We start from the raw sequence: 22,894 nt of genomic DNA, 5'->3' as shown, positions 1-22,894 counted from the left end.
CTGCGGGATCCTTCTCGCTGCGAATTTCAGAGCTGCTTGGGTAAAAGCAGAAGGTTGCGTAAGAACTGCTAACTACTACTCCAGCACTTTCACGCCTAACTTCTCTCTGGGCCTCAGTTTCTCCATCACTGGGACTAGTTAGGCAACTTTTCAGAACCCTAATGCAAGCAGTCAAGTCTTGTGACTTCTTCGCCTTGGTGCGCTCCCTAATACAGATGAGTGCATGAATAAACAAACAAATAAATAAAATTTATTGGTACAAACTTAGGGTCAATCAACCAGCCCCTGCAGAGAATCTCAACCTAGCCAACACCATAAGAAACAAAGAATCTGTAAATTGTCTGCAGACTCTAACCTTGGGACACTGGCATTAGCGAAACTGACAGACCTCACACCCTTGATCCCAACGGAAGATTTCGGGGAGGAGTGAGCACAGCTTCATTAACTTTCCCAGACAAGAAAGTCAAAGCTGCAGACACCAGAACCTGCTCAGTTCTGTTGGAGCCACTCTATCTAGAGGTCAACCCATGGTACTTAATCCAATAATCTGCGTCCTCCTGCCTGGTGCCCTGGGCTCCAGTCTGGTAAGGCCAGGCTGGGAAGAAAAGAAACTCTGTCTTGGGTGTGGGGATTTGAGGGTGGAAGGAAAATGGTAAAGCAGTGGGTTTTTAATGGGGCTGATTGTGCACCCAGGGGATAGTTGGTGATATTTTTAATTGTTAAAAGCAGACAGTAGCATCCCTGGCATTTAGAGAGTAGAGGCAGGGGATGCCGCCAGCCATCGCACAATACACATGATACAGTGTCCCCACAACAAAGGGTTATTCGGCCCCACAGGTCAGTAGGGGTGAGGCTTACGAGTCCTGGTGGCAGTAGCCCCGGGATCGGGTTTGAAGGTAGGATGGTCCTCCATGTACAGACTGGTCTAAGCGGCTCTTGGCAACGTGTAAATTACTACTTCAGAAGGGGAAATCTTACGAAAGAAAAACAAGTGAGAATATATTCATGTTATGAGGGGTTCTGCTTTGGCTGCTGCTTTCACTGTTCAATCTAAAGTTTGGTTCCATCTAAAGCAGGATACGAATATTTTCTAGTCTCCACAGATGGCTAATTCTCCAATTGTTCATTCATAAATTAGAGGTAGCATCAGCGTGACTCGATCATTTGGGGTACCAGAAGAAGGCTTAAAGTCATCATAAGCAACAGTTACAGGTAACGGCCTTCTTACACAAAACTCCCATTATCTGCCTCAGGGTCAGCTTGTCAAAGTCAGGATGCGTGCTTTTCTCCTTGTAAGGTCAGTCCTCTGGGGGACGATGGCCATGAATAAAGTGGCGTCATAGCCGGGAGGTCGAGCAACAACGCTTTGGGGAGTTGTCTGGCCATTGTGTGGGAGGGGGTGACGTTTTCAGGTACGAATATGGGTTGTGTGTCAGGGACCCTTTCATCCAACGGGAGGAAGTGCTCCTTCCTGTTATGCTACCTCAGCAAGCCCATGGTGAGCCCTGGAAGTCCCCAGCAGCGCTGGTCCCTTCATCCCCTCATGCGTCATCCTCTCCTCCGTGCCACCGAGGCTGCGGAGCTGGGGGGGGGGCAGGAATGGGAGGGATGGGCCACTCCTGGTTTTGACCAAACTTGTCCCAGTCCTTGGCCACCTTGAAAGCAAGGAGGATGTGTGGAGGAGGTCCCCCCGGGATGAATGACCCCTGGGCCATACAAACTTTAGGAAGCACCTTGAACTGTTCAGAGGAAAGGACTAGCACTGCCCACTCACCTCCTCTCAGAACTCAGGCCTTTGGGGATAGAGTAATATGCTGGGCAAGAGTGATTGTGTTGGTCCCAAATGCCAAAATTTCCTAGGATACGGCTCTGGGTTTAGGCAACATCCCATGTTCCCTGAGATGGAGTAAAGGCATGAAAAACTTGACATTCTTCCACTTTCTGGATCAAATGTTCTTCTCTTATAAATATGGTCACTATGAAAGAAGCATTTCAGAAACTGTCCAACAAAAGCCCTTTTTTTTTTTTTTTGGCTTGTAACTTTACTATATGAATGGATGAATAGGATCATACTTTCTAGACACTTAATGACTATAATCATATAGAATAACATGCTATGAGGTCAGGCCTATTTCAGACATAGGATCACTGAGTAATTTGGGTGATGCTCATATGCCGGAGAGCACATCGAGTATCAACTTTCCGGGGGGCCGAGGAAGGCTGCCGCCACTGGCTGGTTTCAGTCATTGTCCTTTGTACTTCCTGTCCTTTTCCAGTGGAACTCGGGGGACTGGCAGCCCTTCTGAATCTCCAGTGTGGTGCCCGCCAGAGGGGTAGCGTGGCCATGGGCCTTAGCTAAGTACATTTGTAAAAATAAGCTCCAAACCACACCCTCAGGCACAGTTTGCCAACACAGAGACTTTTGAGATTGGATCTTGCTAACCACTCTGTGGTTTGAGCAAATCCTCTTTTGTACATGTTCTTTCTTCCTTCTGTCATCGAGTGATTGATCGATTGTTTTTTTTTTTTTTTTTTTTTGATACATAACTCTGGTTCTACCTTCTGACACTCTGGGGAGGCAGGAGGGAGACCCACTTTGTTCTTGCCTCTTACATGAGATGGGAGACAGCCTGCAGTGGCAGCTGTGGAACGCAGCCCATCCAATTATAATGGAAAGGATTTTGGAGTCAGAGATGTGGGTTAAATTCTGGTCTCTTACTTTTTAGCCATGTGACCTCAGACAAATTACTTAACCTCTCTGGACTTCAGTGTCCTCCTCTGTGTGAGAGGCAGAGTATAATTTTGCATATAAGACCATCATGATGGTTCAATGAGAAAATACTTGTTGAGTGCCTCCCCCAGATATGACCTCAGCTAATTCTCTATCGCTTATGCTCACTGTCTCTTCTGTGCTCTTCTCTGGACTTCTTGATCACATTGGATGGGAACATGGACGGGGGGAGTGGAGATGATCCCACTTGTCCATCCGAGGGTGTTGCCCGAGCAAGATGGGGGCTATTGGGGTGAAGATGGAGACATTCTGATTGTGCAACCTCCTTGCTTCATCACTACCCTGCATCAGAAACAGCTCCCTCGCCACCAGATCAAAGTTCCCTTGTAATGGGCTGGTGGTTTACAACCCCATTGTGTAAACAGACCTGGTTCTCTTATCTTGAGTAATTGCAGTTTAATTGGACCTCCTTGGGAAGCAATTCCCTTCTTACCCAGGGCTGTTCGCACACTCTTCACCTCCAGCCCGCATGCCTCAGGATTCTAGCCTTGGAGTGGTCACCGGGGAGTCCGAGGTGTCCTTGCTGCCCTGGGGAAGGGCTCGCACTTGTTGCTGTAAAGCCTAGCACAGAACATTCTTTCCTCCTCTGTGTGAATCCTGGAGAACAATGGATAAAGCATTTGGGATTAGAGAAGTAGAAAGACACAAAAGAAATTTGGAATATAAGGGAACACTGGACTTTTTTTTTTTTTTTTTCCTTGTTGCTTGTCATGGTGATGGCTTTTCCCCTGGAGAGATTGCTGGAACATGATGCTTAGGGAAATTATGTACATCCATCACTCTTTGTGCTGGGAAAGACTGATCAGTATACTTCTCCAGCATCTTGAAAAGGGGGGCTTTTCTACGATACTGGGTTCAGGCGGCACCACCTAGAGAAACAACCTACAGGCCATCTCTCGATATCAGGAACTTAAGGTCCTCAGAGATTAAGTAAGTTGCCTGAGTTTACAGAGCTGGCGGGAAGCAGCATGAGACCCAGATCTCCTGACTCCTGTCTAAGGACACTCCTTAAACTACCGAATTTATCCTCATTTTTTAGATACATGATAATGTCAAAGCACTTACAGTAGACTTTCATTCACGCACCTAGCTGCCTTATTTATGATGAGGTGATCTTCCTGGATTTAGGAAAAACCCAAACTGCATTTTATAGAGCACTCAGCAAATTGGAATTACTGCTGGGTCCGGTAGCCTGGGTGACTTTTTCCACCCAGGAACCCTGGGCCCGGACGGAGGCACTGAGTCATCTGGCCCTCTACCTCTCCCCTGTGGGGTGCCCAAAGCTGTCACCTCTGCAGTCACTGGGAGGCGGCAGGCTTCACACTAAGGGAGTAGATAGAAGCAGACAAAGAACACGTATCTCCCTGCGGATCTCCCAGCAGGTAAGTGTCAAGGCCAGGCGGGCACTCAGGCTGGTGGCAAGGCCAGTGACCCAGGAGCTTCAGTTGGGGTCACCAAAAGCTGGCTGTGGGTGGAGGCCGCTGTGGTCTCCACCTGCCACGAGCCACCTCAGCTGTGGTCGGTTCCAGAAGGATTTTGAGGAGCCTGTCTCTGCGGCACAGGTCCAGGCTCTGCGTTTCTCCCTCAGAAACCTGTAGGCGGTCAGGCCTGCCCTTTCACCGAGGCCCAAGCCCATCACTCTTATTGTTTTAAGAAGAATTTCCTGGCTTTGAGTCTAAAATTAAACTGCCCTTTGAGAGTTTCCTATTTTGTCTGTTCCTGCCTCTCCCGTGGCGGCCACACCCTCCCCTCCCTCCTCCTGCTCAACCAGTGCTGAGGAAAGCTGAACCCAAGCTCAGGAGTATTTCTGCTTGCCTCCTTCCCCTCTGCCTCTCCAGGGAGTGGGACATACGTGCCCTCCTGAAGCAGATGGGCCTCCGTGTCCTCCTGAAGCCCCGATGTGGCTGGCCCCAAACTTCCCCCTTAGCGTTGCCTCAAGAGTTTCTTCATGACGTGTTGGGGGCTGAGTGAAAGCAGGCATCTTGTCAAGTATCCTCTGAGGATGAGGAAGCCCAGACTAGGTTAAAGCCTGTGGAGTTCGGCCTCATGTGGAAGGCCTACTGCATGCAATGGGAAGAAAGGGTTGAAGCTGAGAGACTGTCTTTTGGTTGTCCCGACTTTTCCTGAGCATCAACGAGGCAGGAGGCCCGAGAGCTATTCGGTAGACAGGTGCTTCCGAAGCTTCACAGTTCTCTGCGGAGAAACGGGGGACATGGGGTCCAAGCAGTGTTTGAGCATGGTCTTAGGAAAGAATTAGAAAAATATGAAGGTATTCCTGTCATGAATCCAAACTACCTACGACTAGGACAACTCTTGGTTCTAGGGGTTCCTCCACCCATGAAAGCTGTGGGTCACAGGTTGGGAAACAGAATGTGGATTGATCCGCAGAAAAAGTCACTGGACTTGGAGAAGCGTGGAGATCACTGAGGCTGGCCTGCTCAGGGAACAAAATCTAGAGGTTAAGGGACAAGCTGGAGGTGACGCAGCTCCATAGGCGCAGGGCAGGATGTGAATCCAGGCTCTCTGATTCCCCGTCTTCTGTCTTCTTTCTTCCTACTAGAGTGTGGGGATATCTACGCCATTTCCGGAAAAATGGCTGTTCCCGCAAAGGCACACATCCAGTGTTAATTCATTTTCGCCCCTGGGTGTAAGATGTTTGTTTTGTTGTTGTTGCTGTTTAAACAGCAGCATCTAGAAATAGTTATTGTGTCTCATATACTCATGGCCCTGAATTCTGAAGTTGACCAAAGAAAAGCCAGATTTGCTCCCACAGAGTTTGTGTACTGAGTCATTAGTAGGCAAACACGGGGACATTTATGGTTGCTTGGCTAAAGGTGGACATGAACTTGAAGAACAGATCATGCATAATCTTGTGGACTCCAGCATGGTTTGTGATGTAGTGTTGTGAAAATATTCCCCTATTCCCTCTTTTCCAAACTTTGGGGGCAGGGGCAAGGCAGACGATGAGCCAAAGGTTTGGCAGGCATGGGAGGGGAAGGGCAGAAGATGCTCCTGAAGAGATAGCAGCAGGGGGTCGTGGGTTGGGAGGAAGATAGAGTCCCTGACTCTGAAGTTTGGGGGGTGGAGCTAGGCAGAGGTCATAAAGTAGAGGAAACCTTGACTGGAGGGCGAATGGATGAGGACATATGTGGTCCTAGTCATTAGAGTAGGCTCACCTTCAAAGCAGAGCAGGGATAGGGTATGCCCATCGTTCCAGTAGCTTCCAGATTTCTGGGGCTTTGTTCTATTTGTTTCCAGTGTCGTAAAGGTGAAACATGTGGGCTTGGGCTGTGTCCTCTGACAGCCCCCAAAGGGATAGGGAGAAGAGTGCCCTTCCCTTAGCATCTTGCCACCATGTGTGAAACAGAGCAGGACAAAACATGCACTTTCCTGAGATGCCTCAGGGGAGGGGATCTAATCCCTCCAAGGCACTGTGGCTACCATCCTTCCCTTGGTGGCCACTGGCCAACCACCCGAGGTTCCGAAGCTCTGCATTTGGCTTCCACAACTCTGTAGGCTTTCTTGTTTTTCTTCCTCGGTCTTCAGCCAGCCACTGTTGGTTGTTTCTTCCCCTTTCATCTCTTGTAACTGTAGGCAACTTTACAGACCCATTTTTTTTTTTTTATACTGACCCATTTTTTATCTTTTTTTTTTCCATTTTGTTTGAACTGCCATTTTTCTTGACTTTATACTCTCACCGGGTGCTCCATGTTTCCAGATCTAACTGCACCCTTTCTTGTCCTCTTCTACCCTGTATCCACCTTCAGGAACCCCTGCCCCACCAACCTGCCATCACTCCATCTAAACATAACTGAGGGTGAAATTCTCTTCCTCTCTCCTTTCTTATGTATTACACTTACCTTTGTCTCACCTTTATCTCCCCTTACACTCACCTATCAGTTAGAAAATCTTGTTGATTCTAACTTTGAAACATACTTACATTTCTTGTTTCCTCTTTACCTCTACATTCATGACCTTGATCTAACTCTGCCCTCATACCTGAACTGCTGCTTAGCACCACAACCAGCAGGATGCCCCTGGAACACTCATGTGGGAGTAATACATAAGGGGTGCCCCAGCCCTGAGGAATCAAGCTAAATGATATCTTAATGCAAAATTTTCAGAAGTCAAAATTAATGCAAAAATTATTTAAAAAAGTAAAAATTTTAAATAAAGTAGGTTTAGCTATGCTGATCCCCCCCCCCCCCCTTTACCTTAGTCTCCAGTATGGCTCTGTGAGGCACTCCAGTGCCTATGTCCACTTCCTTATCTCCTCCTCTTGCCCAACCCATCCTACTTGGCACCATCAAAGGAGTGCCAGAAGTGCTAGAAGAACGTATTGATTCACCATGTCACTACCTCTAATGCAGACACCAAAGCCTTTCTCCTGGAGCCAAATTCCTGTCTGGTATTTACAGCCCTCAACATTGTGATCTTGTCCTGTTCCTCCAGCTTTGCTTCTTACTCATTGACCCCCATGGCAAGTGTCCACATTGTCCAAGAGCATAACTTTCCCTCAAGCTTCTCACCACCAAACAACACAGTCTATATCTCTCTAGATGACCTATCTGAATCTTTCTTATTCTTCCTTTGATAGTATTACATGTTCCTTTTCACCTTAAGGTGTGTGATCATCTTTTTTTTTTTCCTCTCTCTAGGCTCTTCACTACATGTTCTAGGCTAAATCTTACCCAGCTTTTGGGTTACCTTAATTTGCTTCCTCCAGGAAGTATTACCTGCTATCATGCCCCTCCCCCTACACGTTGGGACTTAACCCTGTCCCATCTCCTCGCTGTAATTTCCTGCTTACTTGTCTGAATGTTCCTAAGGGTGAAGTTCATTTCTTGTTCATATTATGTTCTTTGCATCGAACATGATATTCGGCATAGACTGGGTGTACTGATATAAATTTGCTCCATAAATATCCATTGCCATAATTTGCCTAGTACCTATCCTAGAACAGCAGTCACCCTTCTTGAGAAATCTGTATGAGGGCCACATAAGCTTCATGTTGGACAGGTAGAAGAAAAGACAGTCTGAAACCAAATAGACCTGGGTTTGAATGCTATCTTTATTATTTTATTAGCTGTTTGGCCTTTGGAAGTTTACTTGTCCTCTTTTTAAAGAAGATTTTATTTATTTATTTATTTATTTATTTATTTGAGAGAGAGAGAAAGAGAGGGACAGGGACAAGCAGACTTCGTGCTGACCTCAGAGTCAACTTGGGACTTGATTCCAGGACCCTGGGATCATGACCTGAGCTGAAATCAAGTGTCGGACTCTTAACTAACTGAGCCACCCAAGCACCACTACTTGTCGTCTTAAAACCTCAGTTTGTCCTGCAAAATAGGGGTAGGAATAGTAATCTTGCGTGAGGGTGGTGAAGATTAAATGTGACCATTTCTGCACAATGCTTAGCATAGCAACTGGCACAGAGCAGGTGTGTGGTGTATGTTAGTTCCTTTCAAAAATCACCTGTGGCGTGAATGAGTGAGGACAGGTGGTTTCTTAAAACTGTGACAAGGACTGAAAATGTTGCTTGCATCTTATGAGTTCACCTCCAGTTGCAGCCAGGAAAGGACGGTGTCAACAAAGAGACTCAAACTTATTTTGGGTCGTGCTTTTTTAAAGCAACAGGGTGGGTGTTGTGCAGCCCAGATTTCTGACCTGTTAATAACCTGCTTCTTGCTCCTCAACGAAGACAGTTTCATAATGAATTGGACCCAGCTATGTGGTTCTTTTGAGTAAAAATGTCATTTTTGAGTAAAAATGTCATTTTCATACTCTATGAAATAGGTATTAAGTCAGTTTGTCAGATGTCTAATAAACAGGCAGGTGTCTAGATAACAAGAGTCATGGTGTTTTCAGGAGCATCTGCTAGCAAAGACGTTTGTGGTTCATGGTAAGCTTAGTGCATTACCTCCTTCCCATTCTTAAGAGTAGGGTCCTCTGGCTCCCCTGAGGACGGCTAAAGAGAAAATAATGTCTTAAAATAAATCTCCATTTGTAAAATAATATATGAACTATCCCTGACAAAAACCTGGTTTGAGGCAGGAGTGATTTAAAAAAAAAAAAAAAAAAAAGGGCACATAAATTCAGTCTGATGCTGAGCATGGTTGTTAATCAGAGGCTGGGAATTGACTCATCACACTGCTATGTTGTTGTCATTGCCTGTATCTAGAACCTCATGGCTTTATCCCTAACCCACAAAATACTCCTTCGGCCTTCCATCTCTCCCCTGCAGAATGCATGCAGATAATTTTCCTTCGACACTTCCTTGCACATTACATTTTGCCATCAGTGGCCTTTCCTTAGCAGAGAAAGCTTAAACATGTAAACTTGAGAAAAATTTCTCCATCCCACCTTGCATCAAAAAGAATAAAATATTTAGGAATAGATTTAACCCAGGAGATGAAACACCTGTACTCTGAAAACTGTAAGACACTGATGGAAGAAACCGAAGATGACAAAAACAAATGGAAAGACATACAACGCTCATGGATTGGAAGGATTAATACTGTTAAAATATCCATATTACCCAAAGCAATCTACAGATTCGATGTAATCCTTATCAAAATACCAATAACATTTTCCTTATTACTAGAACAAATAATTCTGAAATTTGTATGAAACAACAAAAAACTGAGTAGCCAAAGTAATCCTGAGGAAGAAGAAAGCTGGAGGTATCACAATCCCAGATTTCAAGATATACTACAAAACTTTTGTAGTCAAAATAGAACAGTACTCTCACAAAAATTGACTCATAGATCAATGGAACAGGATAGAAAGCCCAGAAACAAGTCCACACTTATATGGTCAATTAATCTATAATGAAGGAGGCAAGAATGTTCAATGGGGAAAAAGACATTGTCTTCCACAAATGGTGCTGGGAAAACTGGAAAGCTATATGCAAAAAAATGAAACTGGACCGCTGTATTATATCATACCCAAAAATAAACTCAAAATGGATTAAAAACCTAAACATGAGACATGAAACCATAAAACTCCTAAAAGGAAACACAGGCAGTAATTTCTCTGACATCACCTTTAGCAATATTTCCTAGATATTTTCTAGATATCTTCTTTATATAATTATAATTCCCTTCCCTTGGGCAAGGGAAACAAAAGTAAAAATAAACTGTTGGGTCTATACTAAAATGAAAATCTTTTGCACAGTGGGGGAAACCATTAACAAAACAAAAAGACAACCTGGCAAATCGGAAAAGATATTTGCAAATGGTAATCTGATAAAGGTTTATTATCCAAAATATATAAAGAATGTATACAACTCAACACCAAAAAAAAATTCAAACTCTTTTGGGCAGAAGATATGAACAGACATTTCTCCAAAGAAGACTTCAGATAGCCCACAGACACATGAAAAGATGCTCAACGTCATTAATCACTAATCATCACGGAAATGAAAATCAAAATTACAATGAGATATTACCTTACACCTTTCAGAATGGCTAAAATCAACAACATAAGATATAACAAATGTTGGTGTGGATAAAGAAAATGAACTCTTGTGTACTGTGGTGGGAAGGCAAACTATGCAGTCACTGTAGAAAACAGTATGGAGGTTCCTCAAAATAAAAATAGGATTACCATATGATTCAATAATTCCACTACTGGGTATTTACTTAAAGAGAACAAAAACACTAATTTGCAGAGACCTACACCTCTATGTTTATTGCAGCATTATTTACTGTAGTCAAGATATGGAAGCAACCTAAGTGTCCATGGGTAGATGAATGGTCAAAGAGGATGTGAGATACACACACACACACACACACACACACACTCACTCACACTGGAATATTGGCTTAGCCTTTAAAACGAATGAAATCTTGCCTTTTCTGAACAACACAGATAGAGCTAGAGGGTATTATGCTAAGTGAAATAAGTCCAATGAGGACGAATACTATATGGTTTCACTTACATTTGGAACCTAAAAAGAAAAAAAACCCCGCAAATGAGCAAACAAACAATAACAGACCCATAAATACAGAAAACAAACTGTTTTCTTGCAAGAAGAGAGGGAGTTTAGGGGACGGACGAGTAAGATGAAGGGGATTAAGGGTACAAAATACCAGTTATAAAGTAAATATGTCATAGAGATAAAAAGTTCAGCACAGGGAATATAATCAGTAATATTGTAATGACATTGTATGTGACAAATGGTGCCTATACTTCTCATGGGGAGCATAGTGTAATATACAGAATTGTTCAACCACTGTGGTCTATACTCAAAACTTACATAACATTGTATGTTAACTATACTTAAGTAACAAATATGTAAAAAAAGTAAATGATATAAAATGCAAAAACCAAGAAGTTCTCCTCGGGTTTTTAATACCTTTGCAGGGCCTATAACAAACTACCTGTACCTATCTACAAGGATTCTACTCGTACTATCTACTGCCATCTTCAAGGGTCTTACAAGGAGAGTTTAGGCAAACCATGCATACACTGTCCCAAAAGAACAGGAGTAGGCAACTTAGAATTCTCCTTTATATAATTCAGAATCAAAATTTTCTCACTTGAGACCTAATTCTTGCAACTCAGATCCTTGACATTGAATTTTGAGGAAGACTGTAGAGAAATAGCAAAAGATGGGGATAGATATTGAGAGCACACAGGTAGTCGAGGAAATGTGTTTCAAACTGATTCAGTTGCAAAGTGTTGTTGAAGACCTACTTATCTTTGGGGATTCAAAAGTTGTTGCCTGGGAGGCTTGCAATATAAAAATACAATGTCCCTAAAATGGTTTTAACCAGAATTCAGGAATCATTTTCTGACTGAAGCTCTGGGGAGCGTTAATTTCCCTAAATCTTTTGATCTCAAACACAAATAGCTAGCAGCATGCTATTGCTCCATTTATATTCTAGTGGTTCTCACCAGTGTCCAGTAGCAGAAGCTAAGTATGGTAGCTTTTGCTACTCAATAACTCAAGGAGACTCCATTCAGTTCCGAGGATGTAATTATGTTCTTGGCACCTTTAGCCCAGTTAGAAGTCCAACAGCCCCAAAGTAAACTTCATCCAGCCCTACTTTGAATGATTTTATGAATATTATGGAAAACGTCATCTTTTTTAATGCACACAAATGTCCTTCTATATTTTGGCTTTGATTGTCATTTTTCTCTGGGCCAATATACTCTCTTCTGTTATTTTTATTGAGCTTAAGTTAATGGACAGTTGCAAAACGGGGAAGAGAGAGTAGATAGGGAGTATTTGACTCTAATACTGCTGAGCTCTTGTCCTGCAGCTCAGGGGGAGAGAGGGCATCAGAGGTTCTCCAATAAGAGGCTCTTCCTGGGGGTTAGCAAGCTACCCTTCATGGATGAAAATACCATCTAAGTAGCTATACTTATTAGTTAAGCCTTTAATATCAGTAGATTTAACCACATCAAATTATAGCAGAGTTTGATTATCTCAACTGTGGTTTTTATGAAGGTAGAGGGGCCATAAGAGAGATTGAAAGAATAAAAAAGAAAGAAAAGAAAGTAAAGGAAGGGCCAGTATAGATTAGACTCCTCAGGAAATCTTTCTGTGAATCTGCTATCTCCTTTTGTGTCTTACTTTTTTTTTTTTAAAGATTTTATTTATTTATTTGAGAGACAGACAGATATAGTGAGAGAGAGCATGAGCAGGGAGGAGAGGGAGAAGCAGATTCCCCACTGAGCTGGAAGCCTGATGTGAGGCTTGATCTCAGCATCCTGGGATCATGACCTGAGCTGAAGGCAGAGACTTAATGACTGAGCCACCCAGGTGCTCCTTGTGTCTTGCTTTTTATCCCTCTTGCTCAATCTCAGGAATGTGAAGGGTCTGTTATATCAAAATAATATCTACCTTCTATTAGGCATCAAGTAGACAATGTACACATACATTTCATATTAAATTTTGCTTTAAATATAATTTTCTTACACATATTTTACTTAATTCTTCCTATAATTGAGTAAACTGAGGTTTAGATAAAAGAATTGGCCCAGGCCTTCCCTTAATAAGTGATAGAGCCAGGATGTGAATCCATGAAGATATCTAGCTTCAAAGAATAAGATCTCAAACACTGCATAACACGCTTCCCATGTGTGTTTAAGGAAGCACCTCTGCCTTCCTTAAAGCATACTGGGTGGATGATATGTTTTATGAATTTCACAAAATGCCTGAAAGAGTGGCACTAGTCCCCAAATGTTGCAAGAAACTGAAAATTTCTGTGTAGCCATCAATATCATTAAAACCCATGCACAATCGATTAACTGAAAAACGAGTGAAAAACAAGTGATTATTATTAAATAGGCCCATATTTTGGTTTTCCTTTGGTGTCTGTCACCCACTGGTTCTATGAGATTAGAATGTCCTGTAAAAATATCCATTTGTGGTGCTTTTACAGAGTAAGATCATAAAAAATTTCAAAAGCCGGGATTGTATAAAAATGGCCGAGATTCTGCCTACTGCTAATCAAGGGTCCTTATTTGAAAATTAGAAAAGGTAGTTGCCAAATGCTTGAAGAAATGGATGAAAATCATTGGATGTGCAGTCTAAGTAAAAGACCCTTCTCCTTCTCTCTGTATTTTTTGGGGGGGGGGTGGGGTTGGTTATGTGACCATTGGTTGGTTCTCTTCTGCTGTCTATCATCTATGGATGACTCCTATCCACATGTGGTTGTATGGTAAGATGTTATTCCATTTGGGCTAGAGTACAGAGATTTTCCTGTTAATATATTTCATTACTTTTTCCCTTGTCACAGAGGCAAGCACCTATCAATTCCTATGAAGATCCTCGAATGGCCTGTGGCTTCCAGTCCAGTTATCACCCGCAAAGAGCTTACTACCCTTTCTGGAATGAGATGACCATTCAGGAAGTTCCCACTGGTCTGGAACACTGTGGCTCAGGTAGGAATGTGAACAAAGGCTCGCACCGTGCATAGAGTTGGAGGACAGTGGAAGGGTGATGTGGGCTTCATTCTCTGTAGCAAGAACAGCTGCCACGGCTTATGCGGGGACAAGATGCTATTGTTCTTGAACGGAAAGTCCCACGACTTCTCCATAATTCTGTGTTACTTTATTCTGCAGTGACAGGAAGATGAAACTGTAGGAATGAGCCCAGGAGAGGTTGCTTCAGGTCTTCATTCTAGAAATAGTTCTGTGCACCATGCATTTCCTGAGGCTTACCCATTTTGGCCGGGTTGTTGACGAAGGGTCTAGAAGTTCTGCAGTCGTAGAGTATGAGCTGGATAAATGGCCATTTTACAAAAGGGAATTTCTTTATTCATCTTTTTCTCCCCATTGTCCTCAACCTCTTGGCCTGAGCCCACTGGCATAGGGCTCCTTTTTCCTCTGCCCCCTCTCTTTCCCCAGCTCTCCCTCATCCTCTCCTCCCAGCATTCCCCTCTCTCCCTGACTGGCTGGTCACCGTGCTGCCCCCTGCTGAACAGGAATGACATTCCTCCAGAGAGCTCTTCCCTGTGTTCCCCTCCCCCAAAGACCTGACAGGTTGAGAGTCCTCACCCCCATCCTCTTTTGCAGAAGTCACTGTGTATCTCACAAATTCCAGGAGTCCGCTTTGACCTGTGAATAGCGTTTTTGTTACTTTACGCTCAATGCCAAATGTAAAACTTGATTTGGGGGTTCTGAAGTGATGGTTTCGGGTATTAAGTTCAATTTATCACGAGGCCATTTTATATATACCCAAATACCAAACAACAACAACAACAACAACAAAACCCCAAAAACCAAAACAAACAAACAAACAAAAAACCAGCTCAAATCTGTATTTTCTCCCAGGATTAATTCCTAGCCTAAGAAATCTCATTACTCTCACATGTTGAAAGTATGTAATTCTGAGGCATGATATAGGGAGAAAGCCACTGGGAGCTCACTTAAACACAACTCTTTGTTTTGGTGTTTCTTTATTCCACATAACGATATGGTAGACTACTTTTATAATAGCAGAGACAGAAAATAAATGTTTGTTTTGTTGCCCTTGTTTAGCTCTGACCAGAAATATAGAGGTATAAAGCAAGATGCTGAAGCATTTGGTAGGGGTTTTGGGGGGAAGACACGGGACTCACTCTCCAGTTGTCTGGTTCTTCTCTAGCGCAGAACGAAAGCAATCTCTGTGTTCATAGTCTCTGGACTCAATAGCCATTGATATTTACGATATTCTTCGGCACCACCCCTGGATTTCAGACTTGGTATGTTACGCTTCCCTTTCTGCTTGGTTCTTCCAAGCATAAACACAAATGTCTCAACTACCCATCCATTTAAAAAGGGAAGATTTTTGCAGCTGTTTGCAGGTTAGACTTGAAGATTCTAAGGGATGAAAAAAAGTCATCCTTAACAAACTGTTCTAACAAATATTATTTGCATAAGCAAAAGGTCAGGATGGTTGCGCCTTCATTTGTGTAATTCTTGAATCCTATCAATGCCACCAAGCTTACGTCTTTTATCTTCCTGCACAACCCAGGTTAAAGTTACCTTGCAGTAACACTTTGTGCTCTGGACAGTGCTTCTGTTTGCTGGAAGTTACCTTTTGTTAAGAGCTGAAGTTATTTCATGCTGGTCCATAGCCTCAAGATCAGAAGGTCCCTTCTTCATAGCGAAAAGGCATGGTCCTTCTTTTTTTTTTCCCCTGGTTGAGGAGTACATACATTCCCAAGTGAAGATGATTTTTTATTCTCCTCCTTGTCAAGGTTCTTGAAAGCAAAGAATTTTTATTTCAGGGCCAATGACACTGTGTCTGTGATGAACACAAAGAACCTCTTGGGATGAAGCTTCTTTAAAATGTGAGGAGTCCAGCGGGATAATATAGTCTTCTTCTCACAGTCGACTTCGTTGTTGCAAGAAGAAGGAAGACAGGGTCACACAGACCAGTGGCTTTTGAGTAGGATGGGAAGATGAGTGCCTGTAATAACTAGTCTTAAAATGACCTGGTTGTCGTCAACCGCAGCTCAGAAATACTAGAAAGCCTCCATGGGGAGCAGTGCCTTGGTGGCAACTGTGAGGTCTGTAGTTCCCTCTGCCCTGGCCTCCCTCTGATAGAAATATCTGGCAAGAACCCGAAGCTCCCCCAGCCCCTCCTTTGCCTTCTGAGCTGTCCAGACGAAATAGTTGCAGCGATTATTTCTGGGCTGTGGTCCAGCCCTCCTCAGTGATGGGTGTCCTTTGGAAGGAGATTTGGGGTTATAGAGAAGAGAGATGAAGACATGGACCAACCAATGATTTCTCCAGCTGCAGCACATTTCCTTGGAGATGTGTTGAGTAAGAAGAAAGAGAGAGAAAAAAAAATACGCTACTTTTTTTTTCATCTTCTTTTATCCTATTTATAACTTCAGTTTCCTTCCCGTCCTCCGTCTCATGGCCACTCCCCACCCCCGCTCCCATCTCACGTTTTGTGCTCTCAGAAGGAATGAATGAACTTCTTTTCCAAGGACTCCACATCTGGCAGTGACTGGAATACCCGGCAGGAGGGGCCATTGAGGAACATCAGGCCCTTTCCTAATAAAGTGGCTCTTATTCACAAAGGGGCCCGAGGCTGAGGACTAGGAGGGGGGTGGGGGAGAGGGGTGGGAAGATAGGGCATAGAGCTGTGAGGAAACGTGACTGTGGGAGAGCCTACCAGGTGAGCAGGAGAGAATGCTTAGTAACCAAGACAGTCGAGAATGGGTTGAACAGAACAGATGCTAAGAAGGGTGCCCAGGAAGACAGAGAAGCATGGGAATGGACAGAAAATACAGGTATGGGTGGACAGGTGAAGCAGGATGGGAAGAGAAAATGAAAGCTGAATGGGAAGGCAAGAGAAGGGGAGCCCGGAAGAAACAAGGCAAGAAGGGGAGGGGAAGATGATATGAAAGAGAGAGAGAGAGAGAGAAACAGATGAATCTGAGGACATTAACTATACGGCTAAAAAGGGAAGCCACATTTGCATGCAATTGCCCGCGCAGCTGTACATTTCTTCATGACAATCTCGTAGTCATCATTTTCTTTTATTTCTCCTCCTCCTCCTTGTCCGCCTCTTCCCCCTCCTCTTTCTCAGCCTGGAGCCACTAGCAAGAGCCAATGGGGACGGGGAGCTGATGTTCTGCATGAATGAATGGCCCTTTCTGTCTCGGCTCCTCGTCATCCCTCTGTCAGGGAGCCTTGTGAATCAATGGAGCCCCTTACACAAGACAGGGCTGAAATGTCTGTTACTGTTTATAGTCTGACTGGAGTGGAGCCCACTGACCCTCCCTCCTCCCTGTTCCCGTGTCCACTCTTCTATCCCTAACATCAGCCCCTTCTCTCAATCATCAGAGCAAGAATCACTTTTCAGGTCAGTCTCTTACTCCTTGTCTCTAAGAAATCATTAACACTTCACTGCCATTAACTATTATGACGAACTCCTAACCACAGCCCTGTTGAGAAGGGACAGAATAGACAGCAGGCCATTTTGGATCAAGCCCGTGAGCTCACAGTGCTGCCCTGTGCTGGAGTCATGTAAAGCCTGTTTTCCATCGGGAGCTAGAAAACCGACATCAGAGACCCACCTGAGCACCCATGCCACAAGCCCACAGTCAGTCCCCAGTTGACAGTTGTTCATATTTAATTTTCATATTATGAATGGCAATAAGGTGTATCAGAAAATAGGATGATTACTGAGCACCCTTCCAAAGTGATATACTGTCAAGTTATTTTTTGTTTCATGGGATTTGTCTTGAATCAGCCCAACTTATGAATAGGATGCTCTAACCCAAGGTTCGCTTTTGGGAAATAGTTACTCAGAGCTGGAAAACAGTCTGTGGCTACACAAGACAGTACCCCCAACTTACCCTTACGGGAATGAACCTATGGTTTCCTTACTGTGATCCTCGATTTCAGAAGCAAGACAATACTTTATTTCTTCTTGTATAATGCAGTCTGGTACGTTCTTGGTCATTGAACACAGTAAAAACCACATCTACCCACGTTTGCAGCCTACCTTCCAATTCTCATTTTTCATGAGAGAGGAAGTATGTATAGTATACTGGTAAAGAATCCAGATTCTGGGACCAGATTGCCTGGGTTTGCACATCAACCCTTCCTAACCGGGTGACCTTAGGCAACTTAGTATCTCTGTACTCTCATTTCCTCCCATAGACCAGTGGTTCTCAAAGCATGTCAGAATCACCTGGACAGCTTATTAAAACACAAGGATGTTGGGTTCTATCCCCAGGGTTTCTGACTCAGTGAGTCCAGGGGACAACTCAAGAATTTGCATTTTTCACAAGGTCTCAGGTGCTGCTGCTGCTGCTGCTACTGCTGGCCCAGAGACCACACTTTGAAAACCACGAAGTTAATATATGTAAAGCTTGAAACAGCGCTGTCACTTAGCAAGCACCTTATGAATGTTTGCTGTCATCACTCATTGCCCTGAAGCGCCTGAGTGTCCAGAAATGTCTGTGTATCATTGAGTCATAAAGTACCCCGCTGATTGTCGAACACTTTCAGTGGTCAGTTTCACGTACTGGAAATGGAGCAGATGTCTGGAGAAGGGGAAGACTCGCTCCTCGTCTCTAAGCAACTTTGTTCAAGCGTGTATGGGGGTGGGGGGAGAGTGGAGAATGCTTACAGGATAGAAGAATTATCTCCCACGTGAAATATTACACTTACTCATAAGATAATGCTTGGCAGTGTGAGTGTGTGACTTTGGATCTTGCTATTTAATATTTCTAAAGTAAATTTACTAGTAAAATGGTAGGAGGAAAGAATGTCTTTCTCAAATAAACTTTGGAAGTTCAAGTGGGGAGATGTACTGGGAACCCAAGTTTCTGGTCTCTCCTGGGGCTTTCCCACACAGCCAGGGCGGCTGGGAGAGATCAAACCAGGCCCAGTGTTTGGAAAGGGCTATTGACAACCAGGTGGGAAATTTCAGCAGGAGAAGCTGATGCCTCCAGTTTGGCTTTTAAGCATTGAGAACATTGAGATAATGCCAGGCAGACTTGTTGAATGGAGATTCACCTTTCTATGAAGTGTTTTTATTCCCAGCAGCTCTGGCCTCTCCACCGACCATCTCAAATGGCCCCGTGGTTTTAAAGGACAGTATTTCCAACTTTGTCTCCTGCACATGTCTAATCTTTCCTCATTCGGGCTACATTTTCCTTCTGTGGAGGACCTGCTTCCGTTTCTTTTTTCCTTCAAAAATAGTCCTGATCCTGTGTGTGTGTGTGTGTGTGTGTGTATGTGTGTGTATGTGTATATGTGTTTTGGAGATGCTGTGATGTGGGTCATTCCTCACGGGGAATATGCAAAAAAGATACCCTGTATGACTTTGTTCTTCTGATGAGATTTCTATCACTGCCTGACCTTGTTCTCCACAAGCACAGGATATTCCTCCTGCTCCGGACTGAGTTTGGTCCCATCTGCCAATGTTATGTTGCCATCTCCTTTCTACTCCCATCTCCTGACCTCTTGGCAGCTTTCAAGTGTGTGTGAGGTCATATGCCCATTACAAGAACTTAGTGGTCTAAATGTTTGAGTATTAGCTGAAGGGTGTTGAGTCCAAAGGAAGGGTTGAGGAATGGTGTGGTGGCAAAGAGCAAGAACACGCCCTGAATCTTGTCCCCTCCCCTTTAACAGGTGGGACACCTGTGCTGACTGCAAAGAGGTCTTGTGCCCATTAAATGGAGGTATATACTTAAAAAGTCATGGCCTGTAGCAGGTGATCAATAAATGCTACTACCTTCCTTCTTTTTCCTTTCAGTACGATTTGAGTGTGAATTTAAATGAGCCAAGGAAAGTAGATGTCCTGCCCACTCTTGCCCACGGCTGATTTTCTGACACCTGCCAACCTTACCCTTCATGTGTCTCCTTTTACCAGTGAAGGGAGCCTGGTGAGGAACACGAAGAGAAGCTCCGCTCCCTTAGAGACCAGAGACTTGTGTCTCGCTCTGGACTTGTGCCTAGCAGCCCAGAGCAGTATGGATTGCCAAGGACTTTACAGATGTGAATCATCTGTGTAGGTGCTTGGGAAGGAAGGTTCCCTAGAGGAAGAACACTTGAGTGGAGTTCAGTTAGACTGCAAGCCTGCTGTTGGCTGTCCTCCTATGCATTGCTTCTCAAAAATCCTAGGATGTAACCGCCTTGCTCTGAAACTCCCAGGGGGCTGGGGAGAAAAAAGTTCTCTGAACTTTTTCAAACCACAAATATTTGGTCCGAGTTGGGAAAAGGTCCTCGGGGCAGCGAGTTCTTATTTGATTCAAGCAGTTTGACCCCTCGAGCGGGGGCTGGGGACGGTGGGTGCCCTGGCCGGCCGGCTCCTCTCTGTGAATGGAAAGCTTGGGCTGGGTGAATGGTGTGGGAGCTGGAGTCCGGCCGGGAGGAAAGGGCTGCTGTGTGCGACCGCGCAGGGGTAGGGGGTTGGATGCGCAGAGACAGCCTGTTTTTCTCAGTGTCTGGCCGCGGAGAGACTCTTACTCTCTCCAGATGTTCGTTGTGTTTATAGCTGCTGAAGCAGGAGACCCAGCTCCCTCATTAATAAGTTTCTTTCTTGCACTGCAGCCAGGGGTCTGAGCCGGGAGCCTGCAGCTGGGGGAGGCTTGGTGGGGGAGGGCCGCCCGCAGGGGGAGGCGTCTCGCTCTCTCCCCCAGCCTCCGTGTCCCTAACCCCTACCCCGCCTCCCTCCTCTGCAATCCTCCCAAAATACACGAGCACACAAAAAGAAAAACACCAGCAGATTTTTTATTTCAGAGAGTAAACATTTGGGCCATGGGGGTCTGGAGGTTATGGGAAAAGAGGAAACCATAAGGCTAATCAGGCAGGCACACACTTCCCCTGCTGAAATAAAACAGAAATCATTGCTCCGCAGGGCTGGCGGGTTAACCCCGGCGCTGCCAGCGATGCTGGCGCGGGCAGAGTGAGCCAGGAGGTAGGGCGTCCGAGGACGAGGACCCGAGTGTTTAACTCCAGATCCAGGCAGGGAGGAGAGGAGAGCAGAGTGAACTCCCTGGGCCTGAATGCCCTCCATTCTGTCTCTGGTAGCACATCTGCCCCAAGCCGGGCTTTGGAGAGAGACCGTTGGAACAGAAGAGATTCTGCGCTCAGATGCAGTTTTGCAAGAGGTCAGGGGGGAGTTCTAGGTGGGTTGGGGAGATGGAGAGATAGGTGAAGGAGCCCAACGCTCGACCCAGACCATACGTGGGGATTGTTACTGTTTAGAAAGGAGCTGGAAGGAGGGTTTGGCGGCAAGGATTCCGGTCAAGGTTATAGCCCTGTCACCTACCAGCTCTGCAACCACCGGCAAATGCTGAGCCCTTCTGAGCCACGTTCTCTCCTTTGTAATATAGTCGTGCCTACCTCACAGAGCTATGGTGGGGAACAAAGTACCGCACTGAACGTGGAAAGGGCGAACCCCAAAGCATGGCTCTCAATTTATGATTTCATGCATTGCTGTAAATTGATCAGGTTCCTCTCTCCCTCCCTCGGTCCTTTCTTTCTCCCTCCCTCCTTTCTCCTTCCTTCCTTCTTCCCTTCCTCCTTTCCTTCTTTCCTTCCCCACCCCCTCCCCTCCTTGCCTGCCCCCCTTTTCTTCCCCTCCCTATTAAATGCCTTCCCTCAGCGTGGACCTTGCTGCTGCCTGTCTGGAGAGCATAAATATCGCACGGACCGAGGTCGTAGGTCAAACATGAGACCTAATTGCACTGTGAGAGAAATTACCCTTATACTGATCTATAGGGCAACCTTTGGCTCTTCCTGAGACTGCCAGGGTGAGTGGTCCATCAGCGCTCAGTCCAGACCCTGCCCCCCTCTGGCGGCCTAGTCAGGGGACCATCACCTCTTCCAGATCACGATTTAAAAAAATACCAGCGTTCTAGTCGCCTTTGCTGTTCTCTTGATTTCCCACCTGATTCCTATGTTTTTAAAATAATCAACCCTGACAACTTTCTGCCAAGTCTCAGACCTGCAGATTCTCATGAGAGCAGGGGTGCTTGACAGCGAGGAGTATCAGAAATGTGCGATCCCTCCCCAGCAGTGTGCAGTAGCTTTCCTAGGATTCTCTGAGCCGTCTGGGACACCCCCATCCCCAAGAAGTTAAGAACTATTGGCCAGGACAAAAGGAACTTTTGTACCCCCTGCAGCATTTGAAAGTGTGGCATACATAGAGAACGTGCAAAGCCTATTTTGTGGACCTGGATTGAATTCCGTGGTAGGAGCTTTCTCCTATCAATCCCTTCTCACCACTCTGGTCAGTCCCAAGAGAGTGTATTCATTGTGCCAGAGACACTGGGCATTGAAGTCTTGAGACTGAAGTCCAGCCATGTTTCCCGCTACCCCGTCCACCTTTTTTTTTTTTTTTTTTTTTCGTTTTAACATCTCCTTTTATTTTGTGCTCCATGGAATGAGCTCTGCGAACATCCGTGGAGGTTATGGGCCTGTGGCCTCCCTACTGTGAGGTGGAGTGGGGGAGGGGAGCACTTCAGGCCCCTCCAGAGAAACAGGGTTCACATCGTGAACTCTCCTTCTCACAGATGTGCTTCTGGTGATAGACTTTTCCACCTGCCCCTTTGTGGAGTGTATGGGGGGTGGGGGGAGAGTGAGTGGAAGAAACATTGTCTCTGAAGGGGGCAGGAGTCCAGAGCCCACACCCCCTACCAACAATGTGTACAAAAACAATCATGGTGCCCACGTACACCTCCAGATGCCACATACCTCTACCCAACTGCCTCCAACTCTGTGCAGCCTTAAGGATCTCGGCCCCCATTTCTGATCTTTGGCCTCTTGTGGAACCACTGACTGTTCTATTGCCTGTCACAAACTGGCTTCTTCAAGTGGAGACCATTTCCAGAAGTTTCAGATCTAGGGAGTGAGATGACCCCACCTTGGGTCAGCTCCTTTGAACTGCCCAGTAGTGTCTTAGCATTTCCTTCTTTGGTCAGAACAGATGGACATTCCTCACTGACCAGGGCTTATGGCTTACGTGAGGTTGATAAGTTGAATGTTGGATTTTATAAGGAAAGGGGCTGAAACTTCTGTGGTCTTGCTCCCAGAAACTTGAAGAAAGCCTGGAATTAACAGAAAAGTGGTCACTTCAACCATACCTGATATATTCAGGCATTTCATCAATACTTTGTGTTTTGAAAATCTGAG

General features: G+C 45.1%; 1 protein-coding gene across 3 annotated transcripts in view; it reads left to right on the top strand.

Annotated features, from left to right (window-relative positions):
• ETS1 (ETS proto-oncogene 1, transcription factor) overlaps window positions 1-22,894 on the top strand; it is a 126,530-nt gene that overhangs the window by 17,080 nt on the left and 86,556 nt on the right. For all 3 annotated transcript variants that reach the window (XM_032360080.1, XM_032360081.1, XM_032360079.1), the window contains exon 3: window positions 13,543-13,687. In XM_032360080.1, the coding sequence (XP_032215971.1) occupies window positions 13,543-13,687 (145 nt within the window). The remainder of the gene's footprint in view (window positions 1-13,542; window positions 13,688-22,894) is intronic.

This window comes from Mustela erminea, chromosome 9 (assembly GCF_009829155.1).
Source record: "Mustela erminea isolate mMusErm1 chromosome 9, mMusErm1.Pri, whole genome shotgun sequence".
Lineage (NCBI taxonomy): Eukaryota > Metazoa > Chordata > Mammalia > Carnivora > Mustelidae > Mustela > Mustela erminea.
This window is presented reverse-complemented; position numbering and strand designations above follow the sequence as displayed.